Below are 14,473 nucleotides of genomic sequence, written 5' to 3'. Positions count from 1 at the left end.
TTTTCCCTTGAAATTTCACTCAGATGCACTGAGATCTTCCCTACTGTTATTCATCTTTGTCCCAAACTCCCCGTCTCCCTGCCCCTACTCCGATGTCCTGTCTATGATAGAATAGATGAGTAGGGAAGATCCTTTGCAATCAGGGAACCAATCTCAGTGCAGTGCAGAGCTCAGATTTACTTGTGACCTACTCCATCAGCAGACTCTGCACCAAGATAAAAAAGGTATCCAATGGAAAAGTATCTCACCCATTCTTGCTATCCTTTATGGCTTCATAGTTGGAGCTGTTCCCTTGTTGAGTCTTTGTATATCCTTGTTGAGGCAAAATAACCAGGCAGTAGGTGTTTCTGTTCCACACATCCTCCTTTCCCATGGTCCTCACAACACGAGCAGCCCAGGGGAGCCCCTGCTGTGTTGTCATCATCCTTAGATATTTATTCAGCATACATTTATGGAGGACCTCTATGTGCTGGGCACTCTTCTAGGTGCTGGGGAGCACTAGTGAGCAAATGGAGCCTGCGTTCTGGTGGGCAGGGGGAAGAGATATTAATCAACCAATCACACAATGAATGTAAAGTTCTGATTTTAATAGTCTTCTATAATAGGAGGATTCAACATGATCCTGACTGGGTGGTCAGGCTTCACTGGGACATGGCAACTAAGCTGCGATCTGAAAGATGCATGGAGTTTATCAAGCAAAAAGTGGAGGGAGGAGTGACCCAAGGAGAGAGATTATCATGTGCAAAGGCCCTGTGGCAGGAGGAGGCACAGTTCTTTGAGGAACTGAGAAAGAAAGCTCGTATGGCTGGGCAGAGACTGGTAAGATAATCTGAAGCTGGAGGCATAAGTATGTGGGACTCTACAGGGCTTGATGGGCCTTATTGAGTTTGATCTTTATACCTGATGGAAGTGTTTGTGTGTGTTGAGGGTAGGGCAGAGATATGAATAAATTTGCACTTTGGATAATCCCCCTGGCTACATATGGAGAACAGTGTACGAGGCCAGAGAGGACTCCTCTAGGCCAGTCAGGAGGCTACTGCAAGAGTCCCATGGAGAGATGGGAGGGGTGTGGGTTAGAGTGGTGGTGCAGAGAGAAGTGGATGGAGAGATATTTAGTAGGTAAATTAACAGGGTAGCAATCATTCTGTGGCTGCTTTTTATTGGGCACACATTATGTACCAGCTGCTGTGCTAAGTACCCTACGTGTGTTATCTTACTTACTCTCAGGGTTATTATAAGGATTAAATACTCATATCCGTTTACAGATGAGGAAACTGAGACTCAGAGAGGTTAAGTCACTCACTCAAGGCCACACAGCCAGCAGGTGGCAGAGCCCTATAGCAGCATCTCAAACTTTACTGTATATTTGGATCATCTGGGGATTTTGTTAAAATACTGGCTATGATTTGGCAGGTCTGGGGTGGGGCCCAGGATGCTACATTCTTAACATGCTCCCTGCATGCATATGCCAATGGCTGGTCCCTGGACCACACTTTGAATAGCAAGGGTCTGTCTGCCTCCAGGACCCGCAGCTACAGTGCCTTAGAAGAGCTACAGATGGGGTGAGATTTCTGAGACTGCTCAAACCTGGGTCCTGTGGGCAGGGTGTGGGATTGCTGTCTGGACCTCAGATAGGTAGGAAGTCATATCACATTTTCGCTTCCTACATTTGCCCTTCAATAGCTCAAGCAAACCCAGAAGTGAGAGGGTTGGAGACAGCATGTCTCCATCTACTCCCAACCCACCCTCCAACCCCTCAACGCAACCAAACCCCATCCTGCATCCAGCTTTTGAACTATAGACCAGGGATTATATGTTCACAGATGTCTCATCAGCAATTGCCAATCAGATCATTTTGTGGGGCACCAAAAGATGGGGTGGATTGAGAAATCTAACATGGATGGTTTCTAGGTAATGAGCTGTCAGCTGTTTATCTGGGCTGTGCTGAATGTGAAGGGAAAAGAAATCAACCCAACATTCTAATCTCTTAATCTGTGTGGTTATTAGATCCAGGTATCATTAGAGACCAAGCCCTTTCCCGTTTAGCCCCTGCAGATGGGACAGGTGTCGCCACTGGGAGATGCCACTAAGGCTGCAAGTCACAGTGTGAGTGCTTGTCTTTAATGACTGGGAAAATCCATTTCCCTTCTTGGCAGTTTTGAGATGTTGCAAATGTGGTTCTGGGTCATTGCCAGACCTGATCCTGTCTGTGTGCATATTTTATTTAAAAAGGCAGGGAGAATGTCTCCCTGTTTCAGTGATCGCTCCTTCCTCCCCAGTTGCTGCCCAAGAACTTTCCAAGGCAAACTTTCTATTCAGTTTCCCACTCTTGAGGCAGTGTGCTGGCATTCCCATTTCCTTCTCTCCCCAAATGTCTCCTTTCTCTCTTGGTTCCATCGCTCTGGGGCTCCTTAGCCTGGGGTGGGCATCTGTGCCCTGGTGATGCAGTGGATTTTAGTTGCTTTTCTGCAGGAGAGGATTCTAGCTCTAGGAGAGCTCTGAGACAGGTAGAAGGAACATCTTAAACAAAATAATAATGTTTGCCTCAAACTGGTAAATATTTTTCATTTTAAGATTTCATGTCACTGTAATTTGTTCAGGTGGACAAGAACAGCTTTTGTTTGTGAAAGAACTAAAGAGGTGTCTTAGGATTCATCTCCGATTGCTCTGCCTGTCTCTCTTTCACTGGGGCTTTGTTTCCTGCCTCTGCAGAACTCGGCGAAGGGAAGGCTTTGTGGTCTATTATTAGGTGTTCTTTGAATCTATAAATCATAGACTGCTGGAAGGGAGGGGCTTCCAGAGACCATCCAGAACTCCTTCTGTCTCTAGCATGGACATGCATGCATACACATGCACACACACACACACACAAACACATACAAATAATCATGGCTTGGTGTGTATTTCTAGAACCCAGTGAGGGCAGAGGTATAATTTCTTTTGGTGTTTATTTCTCATAGCTCTTGATTCTTAACAGCCACATTCTTGAGTCTGTCCCAGATTTCTCTTGCCATATCTCAGGCTGCCCCTACCCCCATCTGCGGCTTCACTGTCCTGGCCCATGTTTTTGGAAGCACTACCATCCCTGTGCTAACTTTTGCATCCAGACGATGGCAAATCATTTCCCCTGTCTGGTCTCACACAGTTCTTGTAAAAAGTGGCTTTGGAAATAGATAATGTCTCTGGTGCTAAATCATGTTTGACTCTGAGATTCTGGCTCTCTGCTTCTATTTATGTTGTTTCTCTTGCTGGTTGGCCTCCTCTCTGACTCCCAGCTGTGAAGGCCTCCTCTATCAAAACCCGCTCCTTCCTTCCAACCCACGGCCAACCACCCACATGCTCCCTTTTGACTTACGCGTAGCACCATATCATTTGGTCCTTATGTTTTTCATTTTAACAATCTCCAATTTTCACCTTACAAACTTTCTAGATATTCATTACAGAAAATCCAGAAAACATAGGTCAATAATAAGAGAAAAATAACCACTAAGCTTCTCACTATCCAACATAACCATTGTCAGCATTTTTGTGTTTTTCCTTCCAGTCTTTTTTTTTCCTTTTAAAATACTCATACATAGTCCAATATCTTCATAGTATACAATTTGGTATCATGCTTTTCCAATTAATATTATATAATGAGCATTTTTGTATCTCATATAGTGATATTTAGTTTATATTACTGAACATTTGGAAACACAATTTTTAATATCTGTTTCATACTTTACATCTCATACTTTAGCATGATTATTTCTAAAGGGGAACAACATCTATGAGAGAAAGTGTGCAAAGAGTTGTACAAATGTGAGCAGTGATCGTTCATGATGTTAGTTTTATCTTCTCAAGTGAACTACTTTATGTGTTGTCATAAATTGTTATATACTTTACTAGTCACCAAGTTTTGCACAGTGGTGGGCAAAACAAAGTGTCTGTGGGTTTGGACAGATGTACAGACACGTGTCCACCATCACAGCATCATACAGAGTAGTCTATCTTAGTGACCCTAAAAATGCTCCTTGCTGCACCTCATTCATTGCTCCTTCCCCTCTAACCTCTGACAGCCAATGATCTTTTAGTCTCTGTAGTTTTGCCTTTCCCAGAACACCGTACAGTTGGAATCAGACAGTTGCAGAACCTTCCCAGATTGGCTTCTTTCACTTCGTAACATGAATTTAATCTTTTAAAGGAAACATACCCATTAATAACATTTACTTTATTCCTAGAAATTTCTTAGAGGCACTGGCCTCAGGAACTTACTTGAAATATAGAAAAAGAGTGTGCACAAAGATGTTCATTATGGCATTATTTACAGCAGCCCTCAAATAGAAATCACTGACATGTTCAATTATACGGGAGGCAGATTAAGTGAATGATGCTGAACCTACTTGCCAGGCTATGATATAGCTATCTAAAATGATGTTTACAAAGCCTTTGTAATAAAATGGAAAATGTTTATATCATCATCACTGGGAGAAGCAAAGATAAATGAAAAAAATGGGAAGAGAGACACCAAAGTGGGAATGGTAGTTATTATATATGAATGATGGGTGATTGTTTTCTTTCTCTCTGCTTTTCTGCAGTGAGATTCTATACCTTGGATACATTAAAAGAAAGAAAGAAAGATAGGTAAATCGATCCATCCATCCATGCATCGAACAACCTTACTTTTTAAAACTATTGGAAAGGATGTGGGCAGAAGAGGGAAGTAGGGGTACAGAACTGAGCTCAAGTAAAAGGAGTGACCCAGAGGTGTGAGAAAAGGGCTTAGGCTTAAGTCTGGATTGAGCTGGGACTTCTGGAAAATGTTTAGAACCACAAAAGGTGCCTTTTATTTTATTTCTGGAGCAGGAAGAACAGAGTAAGGATGGGCACTTCATTTGAACATGGTAATATAAATATAAAAAGAGAAACCCAAATTGCTAGTTCCTCATTTGCTCCATCCTCTGACCAGAGTGGGTGGGACAGGCTTGGTGAGGGGATGAAAGCCCAGGAGGGCTTTTGAGGCACTGAGGGGTAAGAGGAGCCACACGGGGACTGGCAACAAGTACATTCTGTCATAACTTATAAAAGTGGAGGAAAGCAGAATTCTTTCATGTATAAATCTGGGTGAAAAGACATCAACCTCCAGCAAAGTTCCTTAATACTTTTTTTTTTTCTAAAGAATTTCAGGCTTGTATAAAAGTTGCAAAAAATACTACAAAGATTCAAATTTACTCTTCACCCAGATTCCTCAAATGTTAGCGTTTTACCCTGTTTACTTTGTGCATTCTCTCTCTTTCTCTCTCTCTCTCCGCCCCCCAACCCCACACATTGGTTTCTGAACCATTTGAGAGTAAAGTTGTAAACATAATGCCCCTTACTCCTAAACATTTCATTGTGTATTTCCAAAAGGTTGGTTCTACTTTTCTGCATAACCACAGTAAAACCAGAAAATTAAGGTTGATACAGTACTATATGATCCCTATACCTCACTCACATCTTGTCAGTTATGTTGACAATTATCTTTTATAGTAGTAGTAATAATAATGAGTAATTGTTGTTGTTATTTCTGCTCCAGGAGCACGTCCGGATCCTGTATTGCATTTAGTTCGTGTCTCTGTAGTCTCCTTCATTCTGTAGCAGTTCCTCAGTCTTTCCTTTTCTTTAACGACCTTAATGTTTTTGAAGAGTAAAGTAGCTTGTTCTTCAATTTGGGTTTGTCTGATCTTTCCTCATGATTTGGTTCAGGTTTGCATTTTTGGCAGGAATACTACTGAAATGATGGTGTGTCCTTCTCAGTGTGTTATTTCAAAAGGCATAGGGTATCCATTTGTCCCCATTAATAGTTTTAAAAAATATAAATTAATAATAGCTTCATTGAGTTATAATTCACATATGATAAAATTCACCTTTTTAAAGTATAAAATCTAGTGGTCTTTTGTATAGACCCAGAGTTGTACAGTTATCATCACAATCAATTTTAGAACATTTGCATCACCCTCAAAAGGCCCCATACCCATTAGCATTCTCCATGTCCTTTTCCCCAGACCCTGGTGATCACTAATCTACTTTCTGCCAGCATGAATTTGCCTATTCTGGACATTTCATACAAATAGCATCACATGCTATGTAGCCTCTTGTATCTGGCTTCTTTCACTAAGCACAGCGTTTTCAAAGTTCATCCAGGTTGTAGTGTGTATCAGCACTGCATTCTTTTTTATAGCTGAATGATACTCCATTGTACATATTTACCACTTTTTGTTGATTCCTTCATTAGTCAATGGACATTTGGGTTGTTTCCACCTTTTGGCTATTGCAAATAGTGCTGCTTTGCACATTCATGTGCAACTTTTTGTGTAGACATATGTTTTTAACTTTCTTGGGTATGTGCTGGGGTGCCACCACTAGGTTCAGTGATTCACTGGGAGGGCTCACAGGGCTCAGCACATAGTCCTGCTCCTGGCTGTGATTTACCACAGTGACAGGACACAAAATAAAATCACTAAAGGGGGAAAGTGCATACAGAGAAGCCCAGAGGAAACCAGGTGCAGCTTCTAAGAGTCCTCTCCCAATGGAGTCACACAGGACACACTAAATTCCTCCAGCACTGAGTTGTGATGACACATGTGAGACATTGTCCACCAGGGAAGCTCATTAGAGACTCAGTGCCCAAGGTTTTATTGGGGGCTGGTCATGTGAGTACCCTCTGGTTAACATGAACCAAAATTCCAGACTGCCAGAAGGAAAGCAGGTGTTCAGCATATGCCACATTGTTTGTACAAACAGTCTCAGTACAGTTAACGACCCTTACCAGCCAGAGAATGGTGAGAACACTCACTAAATCCAAGTTCCCAGACGCCAGCCAAGGGCCAAACTTGCAAGCAGAGCCCTTCTAAGCATAGAAGTCTCAGGCCTGCTATGTTAACTCTTTTCAGCACAGGTGTACACCTACGAGTGGAATTGCTGGGTCACATGGCAACTCCATATTTAACTTTTTATGCCAAACTGTTTTCCAAAGCAAATGCACCATCTTTATTTCCACCAGCAATTGATGACGCTTCCAATTTCTCCACATCTTGGCCAACACTTGTTATTGTCCATCTTTTTTATTACAGCCATCCTAGTGGGACTGATTGGTTTCTAAGTTAATAATTTGCAAGCATTTAGAACCAAAAATGATGATCCATAGGAGCCAAAATCGGTTCTCTAAGAACAAATCATGCCAGTCTAACCCCTGATTTTTCTTTAAAAAAGAAAAGAAAAGAAAAAAGAAAAAAGCAGTCTATTTCCTCTGTACTAGCTTTATTGGGGCAGAGTGTTCTTGTATTTCAGTCCTATCCTTTACAATATCTTTATATACAAAAATGGAGACTCGGGGCTTGGACTGATTGGCAGATTCCTCACTTGCTAACAGATGACACTCAGAGCAGTGCTGGATCCAGCAGAGGGGTTCCTGCTGCTATATCTCCAGCTCTGTTCCCAGCCCAGCTATTTAATGTTTCTGTCCAAAACTTGGGAGGGAGACACAGATGGCGGTCCCATCAAAGCAGGCAGAATACCCAAAACAGGCAGACACACACACATTGAATGATAAGATCTGGTTCCAGAAAGATCCTGACAGCATGAAATGGTATCCATGTCCAAGGAGAAGGAATTATTAGGGACAAATGGCAAGTCCACACCCACAGAATCTGGTTCAGATGTAACTGAACCGCTTTGGTTCCACTTTGCATTTTGGTTTCTTCTAGTTACCAAAAGTACAGCCAACCATAATAAATGGGTGAAAACCATGATGATGTGCACCTGCAGTTTCGAGGAACTCAGAGCTCTGCCACTGGGGGAACATTGAAGGCTCTGGGCTGTTCAGCCAGCCAACAGGCAGCCGAAGGTGACTTGAGAGTGGGCTCCCCTGCGTGAAGATCTCTGGTGGAAGCACATGAGCTGTCTTCCCCACAGCCCGTAGGGAAAAGCAGATTTGGGTTGAGTAAGGCAGAACTTTGTGGAACACCACAATTGAATGGGCTGTCATCACTGAGGGTATTCAAAGAGAGGTTACTTAGTCTTTTATTAAGGAACTTGCGTGGGGCAGGAGGTGACCTGGGTGACCTCTGAGGTCTTAGAACTGCCTAAGCATGAAGCCAGGGACTCTGCGTCTCTAAAGCCAAATCCAGGGGTTGCCCAAGACATGTAGAGTGAGATTAGCCTTTCTGTTTGTCGGCCTCTTTTTGTGTCCCTCATAGTCCTACCTGTCCATCAGGACACTTGGTGCCCATGAAATGTCCCTTGAGACACTCGCTTACCTTTGTCTGAGCACCTACATTGCTCAGAAGCCCCCCTCCCCCCACCCATTGCCTATTTTACCTGTGACATATATGGCTCCCATGAGTCTCCCAGGGTTGTGCTAAGCTCCAGAGCCAATTTTCTTATTTGTTCTTACATTCATTCAGCAGATATTTAATGAGCACCTATTATTTGCCAGTCCGTGGTTGAGTTGCAGGGCATGCAGCAGTGAATGGGGGTGGGGGCACTAACCAAATAGATGCATAATAAAAGCATAACTGCAGGCTGATGTGGGACTTGACATCAGGAATGCAGGATCGGAGTAGGGGCCTGACTTAGGCTTAGCTGGGGAGGAGGCCTCCCTGCAAAAGTGCCTTTTCAGCTGGGATCTGAAGGCAGATAAGCAGTTGGCAGGGAAGTGGAGGGTGTGGGCCGAAGGAGCACTCCCACCATGGCTGTAGCCCAAACTGCGGCTGAGCGCTGGACAGGACACCCAGTACATTAGGATTAGGAAGAGAAGTAAGGACTGCCTGGCTGGAGCCTTTCCGCATCACCCCTGTTCATCCAGCACCTGGGCTTGTGACCAAGGTGGAGACATAAGAACTAGCGTTTGAGGGCCTGTGTATCTTTGTGCTCGTGTGTGTGTGTGTTTTGAAAGTAGCTCTGGTTGCCTTCTGAATCCTTTCCCAAGTGACACAGGGATTATTTGTGCCTGCATTTCCCTCCATTGATGTGGATGACGGTGAGAACGGGCTGTGTTCCAAATACCCCCACGCCCCTGCCGTGACAGTTCCTTTGAGAACATGTAGATACCTATGATTCTCTTAATTACTCCTGTACACCCACTTCTCTCCCCTCTCTCTCTCTCTCAAGCAGGAGGGACTAGAGGGTAGGGTGCAGTCCTCCCCCTCCAGACCTCTGCTTCTGCTTTCCTGCTGCCATTTGTGTTTTAACAGCCTCCTGCTGCTCTTCTACCCAGCCACCTCCCTCACATTGACTTAATCAAGGGGCCCCCCAGATAAGAGAGACCCAGGGAAGAGGCCAGTCTCCCTTAAGTGCTCACACCCGGCAATTAGTTTCTGTTATTGCCAATTCAAGATAAGTAGAAAATAACAGAGGAATGGAACCAGGACTCGAAGCCTGTGCCAAGTGCTTGGCATGCATTACCATGACATTTGCACGTGTGTCTCATGGGAAGCCACACATCAAGCCTAGCGTGGAGGAGGGGTCTGCTAGCCTGGGAGTCGAAAGGGCTGTATTCCAGCCCTGCTGGCTGTGCCACTCTGACCACTGTCCATCTCTGAGCCTCAGTTTCATCATCTGTGAAATGGAGAGATGGTACTAGATTATTCTGCCATTTCATGGAGAGCCCAGGCCGTAGACCTGTAGGTCTGCCCTCCTGGTCTGTGCATTTGGGCTGCAGTGGTGAACATGGCAATAGTTACTGTCCAGATGTGCCTGGAAGAGATGGCTTCTCGGCCTTGGCACCAGGAGTGGCAGGGCATGGAGAACGCAGATGGCAGTGTCCAGAAAGATGGAGCTGAGGCAGGAAGGTGGGCTGGGAGATGGAAGGAGAAAAGCAAAGGGATTCCAGACAGTGTCTGGAAGTGAGATGACAGAAAGAAACACTTCTGATAGATGAGTGTTTCTCAGATGTGGCCCATGGACCACGTGGGAACCCGTTAGAAAGGCAAATTCTCAGGCCCCAGCCCACACCTGCTGAATCAGAAACTCAAAGGGCCCAACGGTGTTTTAAAAAGCTCTCCAGATGATTCTGATGCATGCCAAAGTCTGAGAACTAATAAGATGGATGAAAGGAGGGGTGAACAGATGAGGCTCAGAGAACTAGACTTTAAAGGCCGAGGAGGGAAGAAGACTAGCGTTTGTCAATCACTGCTGTGTCAGGTCGGAAACTTGGCATTTCCAGCTACTTTCTCTCATTTAAACTTTTTAGGGCTGTGGCAAAGCAAGCCTTGTTATTCCCATCTCAAAGAGGAAGCATCTCAGAGATATTTAGTCACTTGCTAAAGTCAAAGAGACAGTGGTGGAGGTAGGATTAGAACCCAAGCCTCTCTGGCACCGAAGCCCGAGTTCTTTCCACTACCGCAGGCTGCCTCCCACTTCCCTGTCCCTCAGCTGCGCCTCCACTGCCTGGGCTGGCTCCTGCCTCTGCCCCAGGGTCACCCCACAGCCTTGCTCTGCTGTCCTCCTTTTGCACCCTGCCATCAAAGGCAAAAGAGAAACCCTGGCAGGGCGAGGAAACAGGACTAAGGACGGATTATTACCCGCATTCCTCCAGCCTTCAGTGCTCAGTGCAGCAGGGGACCAAGGTGCTTGCATGATGCTCCTAAGGGGCTGACATAGTTGCCTTAATGTAATAAGAACTCATGCATGCACTCATGACAGAGCCCCCAAATACTCTTTGCTAAGCCCTATGCTGGGAGCTTTGGGGAAACTGAGGCAAGGAAAGTGTAGTTTCTGGCTTCAAGGAGCTTATGGTCCAGAGCCAGGGAAACAAAAACTGACAGTGACCAACTGGGGTGCTAGGAGGCCTGGGAAAGCCAGGGTAGGTCAAGCCAAGTGTTGGAGGAGTTCAGAGAGACTCATGCAGTGACTTTGTGGGACAGACCTAAGGCTTTGGAGCCAGAGGGCATGTGTTCAATTCCCAGCATTCTCACTGACTCACTGGGTAACCCTGAGCAAGTTACCTTATGTCTTGACTTGTCTCCTTATCTATAAAATTGAGTTAACAATCCCTAGCTCAGGGGGATTATTCTATCAGATTCTAACAGGCCTCACTCGGTGAAGTCCATTTCCTTCCCTTCAGAGGGTCCCTGGAGGTCCAGTCACTGGAAGGCTTCCTGAAAGAGGTGGCTTTTCACTTTGGCACTGACCGATGGCTGGAATATATTTAGTGCTTTTTGTGTCTTCTCTAAGGAATCTATGGGTAGGCACTGGATGTGTGGGCTTGTCTGAGGAGAATGGCCTTCCAGGCAGCTGTAATTATGAGTGAAATTATGGTGAGAGGAAGCCATCTTTCTTAATGTGGAAGATTGTTTTCTAAACGTGGTCTCAAGTCCTGTCGCAAAGAGCGTTGCTGGGAGTCACCGTGCTCAGGTTTGCTGTTTCCCATTCTCTCGCAGATGATGCAGTTTGCCTGGCAGAGCTACAAGCGTTACGCGATGGGGAAGAACGAGCTCCGGCCCCTCACAAAAGACGGCTACGAGGGCAGCATGTTCGGTGAGTGGATGTCGGGGAGACCTCTGCCCTGGGGGCCGAGCAGGGGATTTTAGTTTTGGCTTTTCACCTCCTGAGCTGTCTCCCTATTTCTCCAGACCTGGGGGTCCCAAGCTTGAGTTCCTGTGGGGCTGTGTAGGCTTCTGAGCCTTCTAGATTTGGGGGGAACCCACACACTTCCCCCTTACTTTATACGCTTGTCTGTATGCACCTTTTGTTCATTTTCAGAGCAAAAAATCTTGGAAATGTGAGGGGGGATGGTAAGTGATGGACACTTGTTTCCACAGAGGTTTATAGTTTTGAAGGACACAGAGGATTGGGCTTAAATCCACTCTTCCAAGTGCCTGTAAAGTGATCTTAGCTGTTTCCCTAGAGAAACCAAACACATTTTTAACGAGGTGGGCACACACAGTGCATTTAGGGTCTTGGGAGGGTATCTCCCGCTGACTGGCTTGTAGACAGACATTCGCACATTAGGGAGCAACACGGGTGCTGCTGCGTTTTGGCAGCTCAAGTTTTATCTGCAGCCTCGCTTGCTGACATCTCTGCCCTTTGCAGCTGTGAGATCCTCCTAAGCCAGAGCCTCCAAAGCCCCTCTCAGCTGGAGAGGCTGCAAAGTACCTTATTGTGGGCACAGCTTCAGATTTCAAATGTAACTCCTGAACAAATGGCTAGCTCCCCTCTCTGCAGGCCTTTCCTTTGAAAAGATGCTGGAGGCACCTGGCTTTCTTCTTCTCTGAGAGACAGGGGTGTCTGGAGATGGAAATATATCACCTATATTCCCCACCACTTAGAGACACAGACTCCTGACAGTAAGAACCCAAGAACTAAGTCAGATGAAAATTCCTTGCAAAATTTCGAAAGCAGGTTTACAAGGGACGTCCCCCTACACATATGGCCCTGTAAGAATATTTGTGTTATGGAAAAGGGACACAGGACCTACCTTCCTCCCTCTAACCAGGCAGCATCATAACCTTTCTGGCTGTTCAGACAGTTCACTCTTCTTGAGTGGGGGGTTGTGATTTGAGGTAGCTGCTGCTGCTGCTTTTTCTTTTCCTGGCTATCATAGGCACGTAGAGGAAAAGAGGAAGTATCAAGAAGTGTAAAGCAGACAAAAAAATAACTCGTTTTAGCATGTAGATGCAGCCTCTGTTGACATCTTGGCTCATTTCCTTTTAATCTTCTGTATGCTTTCCCCTCCCTCCTTTATATACAATATTATATTGTTTCTTTTTTAAATTAATTGTTATAAGTGTTTCCCTAACTCATGTAAATTTTTTCATGAAGAATATTTTTAATGGTTGCAATTATTGCATGGATATGTCATAATTCATTTAGCCATGCCACTAATGTTGGACAAAGGTCATTTGTAAATTTTTGCTATTAAAAATAATGCAACAGTTATCATCTTTGTTCATAAAGTGTTGTCTTAGGATAGGTTCCGAGAGAGGGAACAGAAGGCAGGAAGATAGATACTCCTTTAGCTTCAAATATGAAATGGGTGGATTCCAATTTCGGAGGCTCACTGCCTTACCCGCCTAGAACATAGACCTTCTCCAACACCCACATCAGCCCTGGGGAGAGATGGCTGGTGTGGCTCTCATCAGAGTTGTTGGAGCTTTGGCTACTAGTGTCAATGAGGGACATAATCAAGGAAGCTTCTCTCCTTCTCTCTATACAGTTTGCAAATATTCAGGGAATTGTTGGAGGTTGGGGGGAGGCTGTTGATTTCTGAAACTGCCCAGCGTAGGCATAGCTGTTGGTTGGACCATCCGAGGGCCATTCATGGGGCGCACTAATGGGAGGAACTGGGCTGAACCAAGTCCCATTTTGTGAAATTCCTCAGGGGCTCTGATTTAAATCTCAACCTTTTGGTCTTATTCCCATCACTAAGCCTGACAGAGAGTGGGCAGCTTGGAATGATGGTAAGAAACCTGGACCTTGAGCCATAAGACCTGGGCCCGAGTCCTCATTCTGCCCTGAACTACATGTGTGGCCAAGTTCAAGTTGCTTGACCTCTCTGGGCCCCTGTTGCTTCTTTTTTCACACTCAGGCTGCTATGAGAGCATGCAGAACAAGTATATATGCGTGATTTAGGATTTCCATTGTAATAAATGTGGTTGGCAGTTGCCCAGGTGAGCCCATGGAGGATTCTGAGGTGCCTTGGGTTGTCTGTCTCCCAAAAGCAGCCTTGGCAAGGCCCTGGATGCCTCATCACCCCGTGCCTACATCAGTCCTGGCAGTGAGGCCTTCCTTCTGCAGCCAGCAAATGAGCCACAGTGGGCGGCTGGCTCCTGGGAAAAGAGAGTGTGTAGGGACTCAGGCACTGGGCAGGGAAAAGCTGCTCTTGATTTTCTCACTCTTTCACTCAACGGATGCTTGTCTAGTGCGATGCTCAGTGCTGACTGCTGGGGATACAGGGATAAGTGGCACAGCAAAACCACCAGCTCTACTGAAACATACACTGTCAACCCTTCCTCGGGGCCTCTCTGGGGTCTGTCTAGGTGCTGTCAGAGAGAGGGACAAGTGGAAGGGGTCATAATCAGTGATGTGAACAGTGCTTCACTGGCTGTGGTTCTGGTCCCCTGGAGCCCAACAAGTTCAAATTCAAACTTCACTGCTTCCTGATTGAGTGACCTTGGGCAAGGCATTTCTCTCTGAGCCTGAGTTTTCTATAAAGTGGAACTAATGAAAACATCAGTCCCCCAGCCCAGGGCCTGTCTGACACACAGAACCTTCTCATAGATGGTGGCTATGCTTATTGTTGCCGCAAACGGGTCTGATGATACAGAGGCTTATGGGAACATCCCCAGAGGAGGGTTTAAGGACATTCTAGGAGACTGGAGGAGGTTCTAGTTTGGGGTGGAACCATGAGGGGCTTGGAATCCAGACTGTTCTTGAAGATAGGAGATGAACTGGCCTGAATTGAGCTGCTTGTCACACCATCCTTTTGCTGCACTCACGTGGGCTGTTGGGCGGC

General features: G+C 45.5%; 1 protein-coding gene across 1 annotated transcript in view; it reads left to right on the top strand.

The window, feature by feature from the left end:
* The window catches only part of MAN1C1 (mannosidase alpha class 1C member 1), a 128,264-nt gene that overhangs the window by 33,089 nt on the left and 80,702 nt on the right, over positions 1 to 14,473 (top strand). Inside the window, exon 2 of the mRNA XM_010993703.3 lies at positions 11,400 to 11,496. Within this exon, the coding sequence (XP_010992005.2) occupies positions 11,400 to 11,496 (97 nt within the window). The remainder of the gene's footprint in view (positions 1 to 11,399; positions 11,497 to 14,473) is intronic.

This window comes from Camelus dromedarius, chromosome 14 (assembly GCF_036321535.1).
Source record: "Camelus dromedarius isolate mCamDro1 chromosome 14, mCamDro1.pat, whole genome shotgun sequence".
NCBI classification, from domain to species: domain Eukaryota; kingdom Metazoa; phylum Chordata; class Mammalia; order Artiodactyla; family Camelidae; genus Camelus; species Camelus dromedarius.
This window is presented reverse-complemented; position numbering and strand designations above follow the sequence as displayed.